A 21,992-nucleotide genomic window follows, 5' to 3' on the forward strand; every position below is an offset into this window, starting at 1 on the left:
TGAAAATCTAAATAATGAGTAGGTCAAAGAACAAATCATAGAAACCAATAATAATGTAAAAAATTATAATGATGCAACTGTGCCAAAAGTTTCAGGAAGCAGCTAAAACTGTCCTCAGGAGAAATCTTACTTCTACAAACATACATTAACAAAATAGAAAAATAAGATTAATGATGTACATAATCCATAAAAAATTAGGAAGCCAAGAAATAAATGTATAATAAGCACAGGAGAAGAAATATTAAAAATATATGGAGAAATAGATAAATTGAAAATGAAAACCCTTGGATAAATTATAAGTAAAACTAAAAATGTGGTTATTTGAAAAAAACCAATAAAATTAAATAAACTTTAGCTAATCTGATTAAAAGAGGAAAAAATAAAATTAGTAAAATACCAAATGATTAAGATTGAAATTACAGCAAAACCAGAAGAAATTAAAAAAAAAATTATACGCTGTTTATATGTTAATAAAACCCCAAACAAAAGAAACAGAGGAATACCTCAAAAAACATAAAAAGCCAGTCATTTTAAAGAAGCTTCAATAAATGAATCTTTCTTCTTTCCTTTTGTCTCCCTATCTTTCTTCCCTCTTCAAAGAAATAAGGTACAGTTTAAATAGCTGGAAAAATATGCAGTGTTCATAGCTAAACCTTATACCAATAAAATAAAAATGATAAGACTACTAAAGTTAATATATGCTTTTAATGCACTACCAATCAGATTACTAAGGGAATACTTTATATAGAACTTGATTTAAAAAAAAAAGGTAAAATTCATTTGGAAAGACAAAAAGTCTATAATATCAAGGTAAATGATGAAAAAAGTAGGGACAGGGAGGAAATAAAACCTCCATACTTTAGACTATATTATTAAAGCAGCAATCATCAAAACCATCCCAGTACTGGTTTAAAAAATAGAGAGATCCATAAATAGATTAGATGAGGGAAAATCAGAAACAGTTAAGAAACACTTAACCCAATATTTGATAAAATAGAAAATTGCCTAGTAAAAAATTCCTTATTTCATTAAAAACCTCTGGGAAAAATGGAACACAATCTGGCAGATATTAGATATAGACCCACATCTTACAACATATACTACTATATATTCTAAATGGATACATAGCTTTAAAGTTCATAACATTAAAAAAAAAATTAGAAGAGCAGCAGTTTATGTGTCTCATAACCTTGAGCAGGACATGCATTTTTTTTCTTTCTCAATAGTATTTTATTTTTTCAAACACATGTAAAAATAGTTTTCAACATTCATTTTTATAATATTTTTTGTTTCAATTTTTTTCATCTTCCCTTCCCCATTTGTCCTCTCTCTAAAACACCAAATAATCCAAAATAGGTCAAAAATGTACAGTCCTTCTAAATATATTTTCATATTTGGAAGACATGCATTCTTAATCAAATAAAAATAGAAGTAATTCTAAAAGATAAAATTGTGGATAACTTTGATTTACCTGAAGCTGAAAAGTTTCTGCACAAAAATTAATGCCATCAACATAAGAAGTGAAGTTGTAGAATATTTGGGGGGGGGGAATCTTTATATCAAATTTCTGTGGTAAGAATGGTATCTAAGGATATATAAATAATTTATAAGTTTAATAGCCATTCTCTAATAGATAAATGGTCAAAAACTATGAAAAACAGTCCCCAAAGGAAGAATTATAAAGTATTCATAACCATATGAAAGAATGATTTAAAACATTAGTAATAAGCAAAATACAAATCAAAACAACTCTTTAAGATTTCACCTCACACCTTGACAAAGATGACCAAAAAATTGACAACAGTCAACTTTGGAATATTTGTGGAATAACAGGCCACAATAATATGATAATGGAATTATGAAATTGTACAACATTTTGGAATTGGAAAGCAAATAGTGACTAAAATTTCTGCATCCTTTTAACTACTGTCTCCATTTCTGGGCTTATACCATGGAAGGCTTTGATAAGAAAGTCCCCATTTATTTCAAAATATTTGCATCAGCACTCCTTATGATAACAAAGAATTGGAAACAAAGTAGTAGGTGCCCATTGATTGGAGAATGGCTAAACAAACTCTGGCACCTGAATCTAAAGAAATATTACTGTGCTGTAAGAAATGATGTGATGAAATCAGGAAAGCATGAACGATCCATGTCTATTGAACTGATATAGAGTGAAGTAAGTTATTAAGCATAGCCTATATATATATTAACTACAACAATGGAAATGAAAATAATGGTACACCAAAAACATCAAAAGTGAATATAACAAAATTATAAAGGTTAAATATGATTTAAATAAAGAGAAATGAGAAAACACTCCCTAGTTGCCCCTTTTGGGAGGTGGGAGGTTTACATGTGGTAACATATTCCGTATATTTTTGTGCTTATTCAGTGTATTGCTTGATTGTACTAATTTTTTTTTACTCCTTTAAAAATACTGTTATATGAGATGACTCTCTGGGGGGGGGTAGAGGAAGAATAATTAGGATATCTATGATGATGTAAGATACAGGAGAAATAAACAAAAACTTATTTTTTAAAAAAGGAGAAGAGATTGGGAAAGGCCTTTTGCAGAAGGTCAGAATTTAACTGAGACTTGAAGAAAGCCAGGAGGGAAGCTAAGAGGTACAAATGAGGATAGACAGAATTTCAAGCATGGGAGGACAGCCAGTGAAAGTGCCCAGGTTTTGGTAAATGAAGTATCTTGGGAATTCCAGATATATCTAATCTCTAATTTCTTAAGTGTATAATTTAGGTATAAGTTTAGAATTAGCTAAACACAAAACTTTGTAGAATATACAAGAAAGGGTTTTGTATGAGAAAACTATTTCCAAGTCTTGGTAGGCAGCCATAATGAAAGTATTTTGTTGAATTATCATAATGAATTTGCTATGGCAAATAATCCCATGAAAACAGATGCTTTCTCAAATTCCTCATTCACCTAACCTCCAAACTTTTGTGACGTTTTGTTGTATGTAAGGTGTGGGGGTCTAATGCTTAGGTAAGATATATTTAGTTTTATTTTCCTATTGGGGAATAGAATCTTCAAATCTTCAAACTCCCCTTATACTCACCCTAATTATCTCATCATTTCTGCCATAAAATCATACTGAGATTCTCATATTGCCTACCAGAGCAAACCCAAGCACTACATGTTAGAAAGAACATATGATGGTTGTGAATGTACATCATAGATAATGATTGTTTTCTAAACCAAAAATTAGGACATGTAAACCTATAAATGATCTTTCTCTTATGAAACCCTTATTAAATTTATTCTTAATTTTCTTAAAATATGAACTATCTCTCCAAAACTTATAGTATGGGCATCAACTTATGAAACCTACTTTTTCTCTGCTGGGCTCAGAGCGTTTGTTTTTCCTTACTAATTCACTACAGAAGACTTGGAGCAGCTGTTTTATCTTTTGATCTTTTATATCTTGAGTGATATTTTAAATAACAGTATTATATTAAAACAACTATGAGATTCTTTTAAATTAAGCAAATAGGCTTTTATCTCAAATTGCATAATCTCATGTCAAGGTAGCTCCAGTTCTAGTACTCGTAATGTGGATAGAGTTCGATGAGTCACCTCATTTATTCAAAGACTAATTTATACAAATAATGGATTTTCCATGTGTTTAGTCTTTTCTCATCTTTCCTATTTTATGTCTTTTGAGTCTTTTATTCTTACAGGTGAAGAGAAAAGAGGTAAAACTCAAATTTGTAGTAGATTGTTGGCATTGTGAAGACTTGGAAATGTTAGCAACATTTTTAAGGATAATGCTTTGGTCATTGTTTTTACTTGTTTGATGAAGGATACAATATTTTATATAAAGAATATGATACAACTTAACATAGAGAAGAGCTGTAGGATGTAGTGGGATGAGGACTGACTTGGGAGCTTTAAGTTCAAATACTAATTCTGTTTTTTAAAAATATTACTAGCATCTTTTTATATGAACTGCATTTTCCAATATACTCCCCTGAGAGTCATCCTTTTTAACAAAGAATTAAAAGAGGGAATAAAAACTTACAGTAAAACAAAATTTTATGCAATATTTTAAACATGTTCTTATCCTTTCCAAGGTACATTTTTCAGGACCAAACCTGAAGTTGTTATTTCACAGTATTAATTTTCTTCCTCCCTCCCTTCCTCCCTTCTTCTTTCTTTCTTTCCCTCCTTTCTTCCTTTTCTCTCCCCTTCCTTCCTTCTTCTCCTCTTTGCTTTCTGTCTTTGTTCCTTGCTTTTCTTCTCTTTTTTTTGTTCTTTAACTTCTGTTATGTTCATCTTGATAGAATTGGATAGATAATAGCTGCCCATTTTTCCATTACCTATATTTTCCAATATATTATATGATCATAGGTCTTGCAGAAGAAGCAGCAGGATACTAAGAAACTAGCATCACTGTCTGCCCAAAATGAGAAACAAGCTTCTGAACTTGAACAGAATGTAGATCATATGAAATATCAGCAAGCACAGCTGCAAAAGAGACTTCGGGAAGAAAATGAAAAAAAGAAGCAATTAGATGCAGAGATTAAGCGGGATCAACAAAAAATCAAAGTAAGAAAGCTTCATTTATTCTTGGTAGAGAATGTGCTACTGTTAGTGTATTCTTTTACCAAACATAAGAAGTAGCTTTCTCAAGTATCACTAATGAGGTTTAGTTCTTTTTAGACCATATTTATATGGTCATGAAACCTCAGCAGTCATGAAACCATCTTCTAAGGTGACAAAAAGTTGCTGTTTTCATTGGCAAGGGCATACATTGATACCTAATAAAATCATTGTTCCTAAGTTTAAGAAGAAATTATGTATTTTGGGTTATGCTTCTTGTTTCTATTACTTGCTGGAAAAAAATCTGTTAATGTTCTGTTTCCATTGCCCTTCTGCCTATCATCTTTTTTTTTAAACCATCATATAAAAACTATAGCCGCTATTTTTTCTAAACAAATAATTTACAAGAATTAAGAGAGGAAGATCAAGCTGTTTTTTTAAGTTCATGAAATAAGTTTGTATTGGAGCCAGAAATGGAGTCCAGGTTTTCTGAGCTTATATGAGCAATTTACATGTTTTGAAATTTTTAAATATAGTAGAAAAGTAAATTCATATAAGAACCAGTTTTCCTTTGGATGAATGCTGTTTTAACTGTATTTTCATAGACTCTATAAATGATTGTGAGCAGCAGGTTGTACTTGTATTCTCTCTCCTTGAGAATACTACCTAAGGATATTTGTAAAAGAATTAATATTTACTTTATCTGTTCTCTAAGATTAGAAATCTATACTAGATACTTTTGATTTGTCTTTTTATAATCTAGCATTATACATTTATTTTATTTATTTATTTTAATTTAATAGCCTTTTATTTACAGGATATATGCATGGGTAACTCCACAGCATCAACAATTGCCAAACCTCTTGCTCCAACTTTCCACCTCTTACCCCCCCACCCCCTCCCCTAGATGGCAGGATGACCAGTAGATGTTAAATATATTAAAATATAAATTAGATACACAATAAGTATACATAGCATTATACATTTAATATTTGACTTTTTTTTATCATCATCCTCACCAAAATACTGTGGCATCAACTGCTTAGGGAGATCTGAATTAGCCATTAAGTGTGGGAAGATATCTTTGAGTAAAATCAGAAATCTAGCTTTTGTAACTGTATTGTTATAGAGAAGGCTAGTGGACATCAGGGATAACTCAGCTTCCCAGAAATCATGTCATTCTTTGAACTGAAATTCTGTCTCTTCTTCCTTCTTAACTGTACTGCACTCTAAACACACATGGCTAATTTCTGGCTCTATTTAGCTAAAGCAACTAAAGCTATTAGGACTGTGGTTCTGAATCCTCCCCCCAAAACCCTTTTTGACACTGTGTCTAGATGCCCTGTTCTGGTGACTATCTTTCTTTTCTTTCTTATCCTGTGCACAAAGCAGGTCACAAGCATATTTTTCTAAAGAGTGTTTATTAATAAGAGAAAATAATTTCTAAAGACATATTAGTAAGGTTAAAGAAATCAAATACAAATATAAAAAAGGATTCTTGGGCACACTAGAAAGGTTCCTTATCTAGTTTTACTAGCTAACACTATTTGGCCCATTTTGATTTACTTGGGCCCCAGAGCGCGTGTTTCTTTTTTGAATGCAAAAGAAAATGGTATTTCTCTGTTTTTATACACAAACACCCACATACACATCTGGGTTGTGATTCCAAGGAATGTGAATGGAGTGCTTCTCCTACCCTTAATCACTACTAAAGTAACTGCCTCTTTATTTCATTTTGAATGTAGGCTAAATTGGCAACCATTATGAATCTGGTTGAGAATTCATGATCTGACCTATGATATACTAACCTAGGTACAAAGATAGTACATAATCCCTGGAGGAAAAGGTATGGAGGGAGAAAAGGGGAGAACAGGTGGAGAAACACTATTACCTAAAAAGTCAAAAAGATTCTCCATTTCCCCATTTTCAATGAAATTCTATTTTTAACAACTGTCATATATAGCCAAGCCTATTCTGAAATGCTTATATGGGGATTTCCATCATGGATGCGTGCAGCTGGTTATGACAATCATCCCTTTCCTACTCTTCTGTGTTTTTACTGGTAATGATCATGAAGCTTAGAAAAATAAAAAACTTAAATTGAAACTTTTTATTTTCAAAACACATGGATGGATAATTTTTTGACATTGACCCATGCAAAACCTTGTGTTCCAATTTTCCCTCCCACCCCTACTCCTTCCTCTAGATGGCATGTAATCCAATATATGTTAAACTTGGTAAAAATATACAAAATAGCATCTTTAAGAAAAGGTTTCAGATTCATATTGTATATACAGTAGAATTCAGTTTAAAGGTAAAGTTTCTCAGTTCCCTATTCAATGTACAATTACTTAATAAATCAGTTTTATGTATTATGTGGCTCAATAGATTAGATCTCAAGGACAATATTGATGGTCAGACTCTAGTGTTGTCTGTCTTTTCAAACTTTAAGTTAATTCATTGCATGTTTGGTATTATCTCTGTAAGTATGTTTAGTAATATTAAGATTTTATCATCCCTAATAATTTGGAATTCATGGCTGGATTGGAGCTAAAAGGCCCCACTACTGTTGACCACACATAATAGTAATATGTAAGCTACTTTTTGATTATAGATGGTTTTATGTAAATCATCTTCTTTGATTCTCACAGCAACCCCAAGATGGTAAGTGAGAAATAAACTTACCCTTTGAAAAATCTAAACCTAGAGAGATTAAGTAAATGATAAATTATACAAAAAGTAAGCCATATTGTATTTTTATAACTATAGAAGTGGGGATAGTATTTTCCCCAGATTTTGCCTATAAATTTGGATAAAACTGTTCCTACAAGCAATTAAAAGCATTCTTTTGCTTTTTAAAAAAAATATGCTGTAATAATATTCACTCAGTTTGCTTTGTCTATAATATTTCTTAGTCCAAAATGCCCCCAAATAAAAAATAGCCAAAGAAGAAAAGAAAGGATAGAGGGAAGAAAATAGCAATGAGAAGGACAAGAGCTAATGAAGTAAACTGAAGATGGCAGTAATTAGAGGACAAAGAACAAAATAGAAGAGGGAAAGAGGAAGAAAGGATAAAAATAAAAGAAGAGCAGGAATTAGAATCAGCAAATGCAGTGGTGCCAGTGTCTGAGGGGTGTCTGAAGCTTGATTGGATCCAGGCAGCTGTAGCTTTGTCAGAGTTTGGAAGAGCACTCAGCAGCTCTCTCCTCCTTATTCTGTCTTCCTTTCAGGACAGTTCCTTTAGGCTGGGTGCCTTTTTTGGAACATGCAGAAATTGCCTGAATTTGGGACCTGACAGAGGTAGGAGGTAAGAGCCTCTAATAAAGTAGATTTAAAAACCAAGGAAAAGTGACTTTGGGACAGGGAAAAATATGGAGGAAATCATTGAGGATACTTATTGTTGTCATCTACACTGTTGTGCAGTCCTGATTATACTTTTGCAGTTTTCAGTCTTCTAAAGTAATTGTAACCCCACCAAAAGCTAAAAAATACATAGAAAATTTGACTTGTAGTTGTTTATTAATGACAAACTACTAATCAAATGAAGTTATCAAAGGTATTTTCACATTCTGTTTTTATATATAGGAGCTTCAGTTAAGGACAGAGCAACAAGAAAAGATGCTAAAAATGAAATCTGAGGAGTTTGATGCATTTAGGAGGAGAAAACAAAAGAGTCCATTTGGAAATATAGACCAGCTCCAGGTATGTCCATTAAACTTTTATCTGGTTGATTGGTTTTTTTTGTTGTTGTTGTTTGTCTTGCCAATTTGAAGATGTTAAATAGAAATGAAAATTATATACAACTTAAAATCTGAAAATGCTGGGTGTGCTATTTACTTGCACTTAGCCTGTAAAATACTGTCATTTCCCCAGAAACTTTTTGGACAGATAAAAAAAATTTTAATACTTAGAAAAAAGCCCTTCCCATCTCTAGAGATAGATGTTTGTTTGAATAGGATTTTTGTATGTAAATGGAAACAATATGTTATAATCGTCAAAGTAAACATTAGAAGTCAGAGCTATGCATTTCCAGGATGTTTAGTCAGATTGTATACTTTGCATGCCTTTTGTATTAATGGTTTTATGCTTTTTTTTCCTGAAAATTAAAGTAATTTCAAATGAAAAAAAACAAAACATTTCCAAGCTCAAGTTCACAAGGGTATTTGTAAAATTATTTCCAATGGGAAATACTTAAAATAAAAACTTAGAATGGCCTATCTATTCAAGTTTTATGGACAGAGTTTTAAACATATAAAGCTTAAGTATATTTTTTCTTCTGTTCTTAAAATTGTATATATATTTATATGTATGTATGTATGTACACACACACACACACACACACACACGTCTTGCATAAAAGTAGGCATTTGACAAAAATGTACTCTGAGATCTCAGTTTTATTGGTTCAAAGACCCAAGGTCTCCCATTGGTGACTTTGCAAGCTCACCCTCTCTTAAAATTTAATTCATTTGCATGTCATGGCATCGCCTCCCTTATGTCATGGTTCTCTTCAAGAACAAAGGAAAAACAACAAGAAGAATGCTCAGATACTTATTTTATTAGTACATTTCATAAGTATAGTTATTCTCCAGATAGCCCCAGTGCTTAGAAGTCCATCAAAAAAGCTTCTACCATATGGCCAGAGGACAATGTGGCCCTCTGCAGATTTTATTTGAGAAACCTGAAATTTAAACTTGGACTACTGATGCAATGCTAAAACATTTCTTACAAGTTTACACTAGCCATAGGAAATGCCAGATATTTACCAAATATGTTTTATTGATAGCTCTTGTCTTTATATTCTAATTATTTCTGAGGGGAAAACCAAGAGCCCTACCCCTCTAGACTGAACCCTTGCATATAACAAAGAAAAATAGTTAAGCAAACATACCCGGGTATATTGACTGCATCTGAGGGTTTGTACAACTTCTGCCTGGTTAAACCCTTCCTTGTTGCCATGGGGAGGGAAATGTTTCATTATCTGATCTTTAATATTTGAGTTACTCTGAATTTGACTTCCTTGTAGTGATTTTTACAGTATTAGCTCATTTGTTTCCATTCTTTTGGCTATGTAATTTTACTCTGTTTCATCAGTTCACATATCTTGAGGCAGCTGAATGGGTGGTACAATGGATAGAGCACCAGGCCCAGAGTCAGGAAGACCTGAGTTCAAATGTGGCCTCAAGATTCTGGGGAAGTCATTTAACTTTTTGGTTCAGTTTTCTTATTTGTAACTTAGGAATAATAATAGTATATTTCCCAGGATTGCTGTTGTGAGGATCAAATGAGATAATGGTAAAGCTCTTAATATAGGGCCTGGCACATAGTAGGTGCCATATAAATGTTGCAACTTTTGTTATTATCATTGTCTCCCCATATTTTTTCCAATCTTTCAAATGCATAATTTTATCAAATCAGACTCTGACAATTATTAGCTATGTGACAGTGAGCAAGTCACTTAACGTCTGCCTGCCTCAATTTTCTCATTTGTAATATTGGGATAATAACTACCTTCCATGATTGTTTTGAGGATCAAATAAGATAATTGTATAGCTTTTAGCATGGGGCCTGGCACATGTTAAATGCTATATAAATGTTAACTTAACATTACCACTGTGTTATAACATTCCATTAATTCATATGCCACAATTATTGAAACTATATCTCACTTTCTCCCAATTCTTTGCTATTACAAAGAATGCTGAAATGTCATATTGTTTCCAAAAAGAAAAAAATATGGTACAGTAAAAAGCTCATAATTATTTTACATTATAATTTTACCATATACAGATGAAACGTATAACATCCAAAAAGAGGCTCAAATAATACAGAATGTTTTGATGTACAACAAGCTCCTAACATTTTTTTAAGATTGTAAGAATAATTTTCTAGAAATGTGAACTTTTGAAGTTCTTAATTTTGACAAAAACCTTATGAACAAAAAATATGAATAAGAATGTCCCTGAAATGATGCTAATCAGTGATGGACAGAAATTTTTCATCAAAGATTCCCACTTATGCCAATGGCAGGAAAACAATTTAATCTTTTCTTCATATTCAAATAGAGATAATAAATGCTACACCCACTAGATAGTGCTTTTCAGAAAGAAGTGACCAACCCTACTGGTGAGTAGTATGAAGTCACTTCAGGACTGAAATGAAATTTAACCCTTAAATAGTTTGTAATAAAAGAAGAAATTGTTTTTGGCAACTCTCTGGAGGAAATTCTAATTCTGACAATCTGATTTATTAAGGATATAAACACTGCTTGAAATTGTTTTTAGCAAATGGATATAAACCAATTTTGACTAAAATTTTTATTAGTATTTGATAATAACCAAGTGATCATAGGCTATGATTGGGAATTGGACTTAGTTCTAAATTTAGGATTTCTAAAATCCTTGTCTTAAAATACTTGAAGGTAAGGGCTTATATCTATCCCAAAGAGATCTTAAAGAAGGGAAAGGGACCTGTGTTAGAATCCTTAGAAGTTGCTCCCAGAGAACCATTATATTTTAAAGAAGAGAACACCACAGACTTGTATGTGCAAGAATGTTTGTGGCAGCCCTCTTTGTAGTGTCTAGAAACTGGAAACTGAGTAGATGCCCATCAATTGGAGAATGGCTGAATAAATTGTGGTATATGAATATTATGGAATATTATTGTTCTGTAAGAAATGACCAACAGGATGATTTCAGAAAGCAGAGACTTACATGAACTGATGCTGAATGAAATGAGCAGGACCAGGAGATCATTATATACTTCAACAACAGTACTATATGATGATCAATTCTGATGGACCTGGCCATCTTCAGCAATGAAATGAACCATCTCAGTTCCAATGGAGCAGTAATGAACTGAACCAGCTACACCCAGCGAAAGAACTCTGGGAGATGACTAAGAACCATTACATAGAATTTCCAATCCCTTTATTTTTGTCCACCTGCATTTTTGATTTCCTTCACAGGCTAATTGTACACTATTTCAAAGTCTGATTCTTTTTGTACAGCAAAATAACGGTTTGGACATGTATACTTATTTTGTATTTAATTTATACTTTAACATATTTAACATGTATTGGTCATCCTGCCATCTAGGGAAGAAGGGGGAGGGGAAGGAGGAGAAAAATTGGAACAAAAGGTTTGGCAATTGTCAATGTTATAAAATTGCCCATGCACATAACTTGTAAATAAAAAGCTATTTTAAAAAAATACTTGAAGTACAAGGGAAGCTATCACACAAAGATCCTGGATTTTAATTTTATTTGGGGAGAGGGGAACATTATAGTATTTAGCTTGAAATTTCTCCATGCTGGGAAAATCTTTCCATTATTAATTACAAAAGGGTCAGTCCCTTCATTTTACTGGAAAACCCGCTAGCCACAATATGTCTGAGAAAAGTTATTTTAAAAGAAAAAACATGTTAAATGAAAATATTTGACACATATAACTTATAGTAATCCCAGTATACCACAATTTTTCACATTTATTATAAATTTGACAAGCAGGATTATTTCCATATTTAAGATCAAAAGAAGAGAATTCTACATAAAACTGTGAACATCTATTATGCACAGCTTGTTTTTTTTTAAAGTTTATAATAAATTTAATGGAGTCATTCCATATTGGGTTATTTGAATGTGCTCTCCTCTGTGTATTTTATAATTGTTACATTGGTATTCTTTTATTTTCTTATTTTTTTGGTATTGATAGTACTATCCCTTGTAAAGGGTTGAAACTATGAAAAGGTGCATTTGAATGAGACAACCAAGTACTTAAGGCTAATTACCCATTTGACAATGACTCTATTAGCATATGTTTGGAAAAATGGCCCTTCTCACTGTTTGATGGTGCCTCAATGTTTGGGGTGAAGATAATCGTAGGCAAGGATTAGAGAGTGGGGTGACAGAGACCAGGGACTCACTTGGTGACAGGACAAGGAGGAGAAAAGTGGAAATTCTAGGACTCCAGAATCAAGATGAGATCTTTGGCAAAACTCCTGGCAGTTTGCCTGCTTCTTTAACTTTTCCCCCTAAAGACCAAGGACTTTTACTTATCCTGACTCTGGCTGATCCTGAGACTTCCAGGGAGCTGGTTTGGACCTAACACTCCACCAATAATTCTTACCCCACCCCCAAAATAGATACTCTTCCTTGTAATAAGTATACTCAAGCAAAATGGATCTCCATGTTCACTGGCCATGTTAAAACAACATAGGCTTCATTGCTTCTCTATACAGAAGTGGTGGGAAGAAGGTTTGCTTCATTTTGGGTCTGGAGTCATTGTTATTCATTGCATTAAGAGTTCTTAAGTCTTCCAAAGTCATCTTTTAAAAACTGTAGTCATATAAATTGTATTCCTGGTTCCGTTCACTTCATTCTGCATCATTTCATACAAATCTTCCAAAGTTTCTCTTAATTGACTAGTCTGTAAACATTCATATTTGCTTTGTGCCAGGCACTGTGATATAATCCCTAGGAATATAAATACAAAAAAAGAGTCCTTTACCCTCAAGGAATGTACAGATTAATAAGGGAAGACAATATACAAAAGAGTATAATCTAGTTTGGGGATATAGTTTCAAATTATTTTCCAAAATGACTGGATTCATTCACAGTTCCACTGGTAAATGCATTTTTGTGTCTCTTTTTCCAGAGTTTCTTCAACAATTGGCATTTTCCTTATTTGCTACTCTGCTAGATATGAAGTGAAACCTCAAGAGTTATTTTAATTTTCATTTCTATTATTATTAATGAGTTGAACTATTTCATTATTATTAATTATTTGTATTTCATTTATAGTTGCATTTTTTCTTTTCAAAGCTGCCCATTCATATACATTGACTTCTTATGTTTTAGAAAATGGACCTTGTTCTTATATATTTTAATCAATTCTCTATATGTCTTGGGATATCAGATCTTTATCAACTCCATCTGTCTTCCAGTGGGACCAGACACAAATTAGATATAATCTGTAGACTGCAAGTTTCTTTGTCTGTATGCAACAAGGTCAGGAACTCTCCTTTCTTTGACAAACCATGGAAACTCATCAGGCCATAAGGTGGGGATCCTTAGAAGTCCAAGGATAGGCAGAGACCAAAGTAGCACAGCCTTGAAACTCTCCAAGGTCCCTAGAACATTATCTTGAGATACCATAGAAGATCTTCAATATCTATTGCTCTGAACCTTAAAGATACCAGTTGCCTTAACTCTGAAAGGTATAGGTCAAATTTAAAACATAAATGACCAGGGATCAGATTAAGACAGGCTAAACACCTCATCTTAAAGCATAGGCAGTGGGCAAAATCTAATCTTTGTACAGTCTTTATTCAAAAACCAGTGAAATTTTAAAAATTTTTTTATTATCTTTTTTTTTATTTAATAGCCTTTTATTTACAGGTTATATGCATGGGTAACTTTACAGCATTAACAATTGCCAAACCTCTTGTTCCAATTTTTCACCTCTTACCCCCCACCCCCTCCCCCAGATGGCAGGATGACCAGTAGATGAAAAACCAGTGAAATTAATAAAAGAGAAAACATTATCCTGAATCAAAAAATAATCTAGATCTAGAGATCCCCCAAAAGAAGTAGCAATGAATAACTTCATATCAATTGCAGGCAGTGACTCAAAGGGGGGAAAATGTATTTTCTGTAAGTACCAAGAGAATATTCAGAATTAAATTATATTAAAAAAATTAAATGAGAAGCAGAGGAAAAAATCAGGAGATTAGCTTAAATAGTGATAAATTTTAATTAAGTAAAGGATTTCTTGTGAAACAGAAACAGAATGACTTCATGAGACAAAAATATTAGCATAAAATTTTAAAAAAATTTAAATAGAAAAGGTAAGATATATGATCTCAAAAACAGTTAAACTAGAAAACAGATCAAGGAGAGAGAGATAACTTAAGAAACATTTCAACTCTCTAAAAACCATAAATTAAATAAAACTGAACACAGTATTTTAAGAAATCTTGAGATGATACATGCCAATGGAAATTGGCCAGACCTTTTAAATTCTACCAAAGAAAGTGAAAATAGAAAGAATCCACTGATTATCTCTTGAAAGGAACTTCAAAAGGAAAAGTCCCCAAAATGTTACTGTCCAAAATCTCCCACATCAAAGGAACAAAAATGTGACAAACATCTAGAAAAGAAGTTCAAGGATTAACAAACCACAATTAGGATCATAGAAGATCTGGTATCTTAAACTATAAAGGAATATAATATTCCAAAAGAAAAAAGAAATAGTAGCCTTATAACCAAGAATAATTTATCCTGTAAAGCTGAGCATAATCATACAGAGAGAAAATGGATCTTTGATGTAATTGAAGAGATTCAAACATTTCTGATGAAATGCCCAGAGCTGAGTAGGAACTCTAAAATAGAAATACTAAGAGTCGAGAGAAATTTGAAAGGTACATTTATTTTAGTTAGATAGAGCTGTATGGTAGTATAGCTATATGTTCTTTCTCCATTTTAATGGGAAAAAGAAGATTCTCTTTAGAACTTTTAGTGCCTTCAGAGATCCTTAAAGAGAGCCAAAACAACAACAAAAAATACTCCAAAGATCCTAAGGATAGATTGTGTGTTTTTTTATAATAATTATTTTTCAAAGTACATGCAAATAACATTTTCAAAATTCACCCTTGCAAAACCTTGTGTTCCATATTTTTCTTTTTTCCTTCCTTCTTCCCCTAGACAGCAAGTAATCCAATATAGGTCAAAACATGTACAATTATTTTAAACATATTTCACATTTATCATGCTGCACAAGAAAAATCTAATTAAAAAGGAAAAAATGTGAGAAAAACTACCAATCAACAACAAAAAGCTAAAAATTCTATGTTGTGATCCATATGAGGATAAAGGACTATGACTCAGTCGTCATAGTCTCTCTGAGTGAAGATGGCTCTCTCCATCACAAGTCTATTGTAATTAGCCTGAATCATCTGTTGAAAAGTGCCATGTCCATCATAGTTGATCATCACATAATCTTGTTGTTAACTGTATTCAGTGTTCTCTTAGTTCTACTCACTTCAGTTCATGTAAATCTCTCCAGGCCTTTCTGAATCATTCTGGTGATTTGTTTTTTATAGAACAAGTAATATTCTATTACATTCATATACCATAACTTGTTGGAATACATGGGAGCCACCTGATAATGGCTGCTGGAGTTCCAACCCTGAATAGATCTCCTCTTGTGAGAGGATGATACAAGTAGAATGAGAGGCAGTGGCTGTTCTCTGACTTCTCTGAGAGGCCGTTGCATTGTCTGATTTCTCTCCTCTTCCTTCTGCCTCCAATTTATCTCATTCCCAGTCCGCAACACCTGTATCTGCAAAGGTTGTCCTGCAACTCCTTCAGATGCTATCCACAACTGTGGAAGCTCTCAGAGAATTGACCTGTCCTTTAACACTAACTTATTCAGCCATTCTCTGATGGGCATCCACTCAAGTTTCCAGTTCTTTGCCACTACAAAAAGGCCTGTTACAAATATTTTTGCACATATGAGTCCTTTTCCTCTTTTTAAAGATCTCTTTGAGATACAGTAGAGACACTACTAGATCAAAGGGTTTGTACAGTTTGATAACCCTTTGGATATAGTTCCAAATTGCTTTCCAGAATGACTGGATAAATTCACAACTCCACCAACAACGTATTAGTGTCCCAGTTTTCCTACATCCCCTCCAACATATTTATCATTGCCTTTTCCTGTCTTCTTAGTAGATTGGTTCTTTTTTGAGAGCTGGAGAAGAGGAAGAAAAAACAATACAATATTGTAGAAAAAGGAAAAATAAGGATGGGGGATAGAACTTAATATTTTGAGTATGTGAGAAGACCATACAAATATGGAAGAAACAATGAAAGATCAGTCATTAGAAGAACTTTTTTTTTTTTACTTTATTTTTTTAAATTTTATTTTATTTAATAGCCTTTTATTTACAGGTTATATGTATGGGTAACTTTACAGCATTAACAATTGCCAAACCTCTTGTTCCAATTTTTCACCTCTTACCTGCCCCCACCCCCTCCCCCAGATGGCAGGATGACCAGTAGATGTTAAATATATTTAAATATAAATTAGATACACAATAAGTATACATGACCAAACCGTTATTTTGCTGTACAAAAAGAATCAGACTCTGAAATATTGTACAATTAGCTTGTGAAGGAAATCAAAAATGCAGGTGTGCATAAATATAGGGATTGGGAATTCAATGTAATGGTTTTTAGTCATCTCCCAGAGTTCTTTTTCTGGGTATAGCTAGTTCAGTTCATTACTGCTCCATTAGAAATGATTTGGTTGATCTCGTTGCTGAGGATGGCCAGGTCCATCAGAACTGGTCATCATATAGTATTGTTGTTGAAGTATATAATGATCTCCTGGTCCTGCTCATTTCACTCAGCATCAGTTCGTGTAAGTCTCTCCAGGCCTTTCTGAAATCATCCTGTTGGTCATTTCTTACAGAACAATAATATTCCATAATATTCATATACCACAATTTATTCAGCCATTCTCCAACTGATGGGCATCCACTCAGTTTCCAGTTTCTGGCCACTACAAAGAGGGCTGCCACAAACATTCGTGCACATACAGGTCCCTTTCCCTTCTTTATGATCTCTTTGGGATATAAGCCCAGTAGTAACACTGGTGGATCAAAGGGTATGCACAGTTTGATAACTTTTTGAGCATAGTTCCAAACTACTCTCCAGAATGGTTGGATATTAGAAGAACTTCTTAGCTGAAATGGATTTAAGAGGTTTAAGCAATTTGATGTAGAAATTCATTGAACTCAACAGAGAAACAAAGGTGGAGCCGGAGGAAGAGGAGGAAGAACAATAAGAGAGAATAGCCATAAGAAATAACAAATTGGGGCAGCTAGGTAGTGCAGGGGATGTAGGGCACCAGCCTTGGAGTCAGGAGGACCTGAGTTCAAATGTGACCTCAGACACTTAAACACTTGGCAAGTTTAGTTATGATTACTTGCCTAATAAACTTGCCTAATCAATCATAAACTACCTTGCCAATTTCACTTTCTGGAAATTGGAAGGTCAGGACACTGATCTTGTCCTAATCATTCAAGTAGTAAGCTTGCTAACTTTCAGGTAAGGCTCCTTCACACTGTGCAAATGTATTTGGTCTACTGGTTATTGTGACTAAATAAAGTTATTTTGTCTTATTTAAAGAATATAAAACCTTGATCTCTATATTCCATAGTTTTCTCCAGTAGTAATGGATGGCCAAGGAGGGAGTTGATGGTTAAGAAAGCACTGGATTCCAGTATCACTGGGTGGCAACTCCAATACTTTGTGGATTGGAAAAGTTGTAAGGCTTCCTCCCAGACATCCAATACCAGATATTTTCTATCTCTGATACTCACATAATTATTTTATGATCTAAGGGGTTGTAGGGTAGAGTTCTTAGAAGAGTATAGTATTGGGGCCTACTTGCCATAGATGCAGAAGAAAAGCATGGGCATTGTCAGGCAAAGGTAACACACATTATAACACACATTTTAAAATGCCCATTTACAAAGGAACTCAAGATTTGTATAAATCTTACTTCATAGCAGTGATAGATTCTAATATTTTATTACCTGATAGGAATTAAGAATGCTACTGGTTCCATTTCTTGTTCCTTGAATCTCCCCTGACATGCAGTCCTTAACTGTTTTTCCTTTTAGATGAACCTCAGGTGATAATCCAGCTTCTGAGATATACCACCTTTTGAGTTTCCAAGCTTACAAACAACATCTCAACCCCACAACTCAGGCCCAATGGGTCCACAACTTAAAAGTTTCATATTCCTACTGCTAAAATTTCTTGATTCTGGAGAGCAACTGAGCTCTTTGTTTTAGAGAATATTTTAATTTTCATGGCTCTTTTAATAAGTTGACCTATTTTAAATGGACAGGAATTTTTCTTATGATAATTTGCTATTAATAACAATGAAAATAAGAGCATAATATTTTAGAATTAACTTTATTTTTTAAAATAATAACTTTTTATTTTTGAAATATGTACAAAGATAGTTTTCAACATTTACCCTTGCAAAACCTTGTTTCAAAATTTTCTCCCTATTCCTCCCCTAGACAGCAAATAATTTAATAATTTAATATACCTTAAACAATGTGCAATTCTTCTACACATATTTCCACATTTATCCACATTTGAAGTAGTTAAGCTGCACAAGAAAAATGAGATCACAAAGGAAAAAGTGAGGAACAAAAAAAAAAAAGGTGAAAATACTATGTTGTGGTCCACATTCAGCTCCCATAGTCCATTTTCTGGATGTAGATGGTTCTCTTCCACACAAATCTAGTGGAATTGCCTTGAATCATCTTATTGTTGAAAAGAGCTATATAAGAACTAACATTTAAGTATATAAAATTTTTATCCTTTTAACTTAAAGATTAATTTATTTTTATGTCTATTTTTGATTCTAATTTTTTTTTTTTTTTTTTTTTTTTTTTTTTTTTTTTTTTTTTGGTATGACATTTGGGATGAAGTGACTTGCCAGTAGATTTCTGGTCTTCCTGATTCCAGAGCGAGTGCTCTCTCCATTGCACCATCTAGCTGCCTCAGATCCTAATTCCTTTTAAATAAAAATGTATTAACTAGAGCGCTACAATTTTATAATTCTATAAAATAATTCTTATTAGTGATACTTAAAACTTTTTTTATGATGCCAGATATTTGAATTTATGATGCCATGTGGATTCAGATTTATCATCGACCATTATACAGGTGAAAGTTGAAACAGTTAACATGTCTCTGGATTTTTAATACAGAAACTGGACGAACAAAAGAAGTGGTTAGATGAGGAAGTAGAAAGAGTTCTTCATCAACATCAAGAATTAGCCGAGCTGGAAGAAGACTTAAAGCAAAGAGAGGCAATTGTTTCCAAGAAGGAAGCATTGTTACAAGAGAAGAGCCACTTGGAAAACAAGAAGTTACGATCTAGTCAGGTACCTAGCTCTAGTTTGAGAGTTGTGTAAAATGTCTCTTCTCTTAGAAGTGAGTCATCGTACCATAAAGAATGAAAGGAATAAAATTTTCATGTTCTCAATTTATTTTTTTTGCCATTTATTAAATAGCAAATGGCCCAGTTTTTCAAGACTAAAATTTATAAGCAAACTTGTGAAATGTATAATGCTCTAGTAGGTTAGTGGTTTGACTGCTGAACTGTCATGGAAGTTGTGAAGGAAAAGCATCCCATTAGTTTCATAATGAACATAGGTTGTTGGATAAAAGACAGTTGAAAATATAGCACAGAAATAACTACTGTCATCACCTATCAGGACTCTTATCATTCTCTTTCCTAAGCTGATATTTCATGGGAACCTATCAAATGCAGAGAGGTTTTCATTTTGTAATTAATAAAATGTTGAGGGCTTTTTCAGAAATTTTTGTTTAAGGCCCACCATTTGAAGTAGTTAAAGGGAATGTTTTTATAAATAGCTATAACTTGATTTCATCTAATACCCATATAAAATGGAAACACAACTTTCAGATTTAGTTTTGCAACATTTTTATTAATATTCATATATACTTTGAATTAATAACTTTTTGAGGGGTGGGATGGGTTGTGTCTTTTAGGCTTTAAACAAAGATAGTTTGAAAATATCAACTCGCCTGAACTTGTTGGACCAAGAGTTGGCTAATAAAAGCATGCAGCTCCAGAGCATTCCAGCTGAGGAGCAAATAAAGATTTCAGAAGAAGTCCAGGCTCTTCAGAAAGAAAAAGATCAGCTACAAAGAAGAAGAAATAGTGTCGATGAGAAACTTAAAAATGGTAGAATGTTATCCCCTGAAGTAAGTCAATATTCACTGGAACTGGAAGTGCTGTACTAATGCCTAACTTGAATAATTCCTCTGTCTCTGTCAGGTAAACATAAAATCTGGTAAATTTTAAAATTCATTGGAATCTCCAACTGTAATGAATTCATCAAGTGAAATCAATTTAATACAGTAAAGCATGATTGTACACATATTGTGGAGTCCTCACTGTTAGAGCTTTATGGACATAGCTCTTGGCTGGCATTACTAAGCACAGTAGGGCTAACGCGTTTTCCACAGGCAAGAGTCACAAGCTTGTGTTCAGTATTATGTCCAACCATTTGCACATAATCGAATAACTTTAGATAAAAATCTTTTTTTTATGGGTCACATTCCCTTGTTTCCTTAAACATTGTCATAGAAATTAAGCTAGCTTATATTGGCTTCCAAATTCCCAAGCTTCTCAAAAGTTTTAATTGTTGATAATGAATTCATTTACCAGAAAATCAGAAATGACTTTTTTGCAGTAGAAATTTCTTCAGAAATATTTAGTGTCTGTGTCCAGTCATAATTGAAAGACAAGAAATCCAAGAGAAATTGAACAGTTTAGAAAAATGATTCATGGGGAGGCTTTTGGGCTTTGTTATGGAAGACTGTGGGAAACCAAGGGAAGGGAGGAGCATATATATGGTATAGAAGATATGCCAGATTGAAACAAGTTAAGATCATCTTTATTTGGTAGCAATGTGGAAACAGACTGATTGGGAAGTAGCTTCTGAAATACTTTAGATTCACAGTGACCTACCATATATGGCTTTTGAAACCATATAACTTTTCTGTACAGAATTGAAAAACACTATCAAATTAGATCTCCCTGCTACTGAAAATTAATAGGTGGAAGAGCATAAGAGAGAAGAATTAACAAAATAAGCATTTAGAATTAACAAAATAAGCATTTACTAAACACCTTCATGCCCATGGAAGAAACAAAAGCAAGTTATAAAACATAGTCCTGTCCCTGAAAGAGCTTTCAATCTACCCTCCCCAAATCTAAATAAATGGATAATGACTCAAATGATAAATTAGTGCCAAGAAGCCGAGAAATATATAGGAAAGCAATGATTATAGGGCATTGAACCAGATCTTAAATCAGGTAAAAGGCTTGACTTTGTGGAGAAGAATCTGCACATGGCAAATTTAGGTAGGGGAAAAGATATACAGTAATGAGAAATGAACATGTTCATCATATACAAAGGCATATTAAAAATTTATGTATAGGATATAACATTTGAAGAAGGGGCATAATGTAGCATTAATAGGAAGGGCATGATGGGTGGATTGATGTGGGAAGAGAATCATTTGATAAGGGGACCTTGAATTTTAAGCTAATTTCATTCATTAATTGTCTATTGAATAGTGTAAAGGCAGGCAAAGTTCAAAATGGAAAAGGTGGAAGGGAGGCAGTATTGTGTAAGGAAGAAGAGCTATATCATTTTCTTGATAGAAAGCAATCCAGAATTTGTTTTACATTTTGCTTGAGCCCCTTTCACTCTCTGAGGCTTTATTTATAACTATATTCTAATTATATAGTTATATAGTTATGCTAAAAGATGATACCCATTATTTTCTTAGGATGTCAATTCTGCC

The 21,992-nt window shown here is 33.0% G+C and overlaps 1 protein-coding gene across 6 annotated transcripts in view; it reads left to right on the top strand.

Moving 5' to 3' along the window:
• The window catches only part of KIF27 (kinesin family member 27), a 119,421-nt gene that overhangs the window by 77,497 nt on the left and 19,932 nt on the right, over positions 1-21,992 (top strand). For all 6 annotated transcript variants that reach the window (XM_023497674.2, XM_023497675.2, XM_031945469.1 and 3 more), the window contains 4 exons: positions 4,370-4,567; positions 8,147-8,263; positions 19,358-19,534; positions 20,166-20,381. In XM_023497674.2, the coding sequence (XP_023353442.1) occupies positions 4,370-4,567; positions 8,147-8,263; positions 19,358-19,534; positions 20,166-20,381 (708 nt within the window). The remainder of the gene's footprint in view (positions 1-4,369; positions 4,568-8,146; positions 8,264-19,357; positions 19,535-20,165; positions 20,382-21,992) is intronic.

The sequence above is a fragment of the Sarcophilus harrisii genome, chromosome 1, assembly GCF_902635505.1.
Source record: "Sarcophilus harrisii chromosome 1, mSarHar1.11, whole genome shotgun sequence".
Lineage (NCBI taxonomy): Eukaryota > Metazoa > Chordata > Mammalia > Dasyuromorphia > Dasyuridae > Sarcophilus > Sarcophilus harrisii.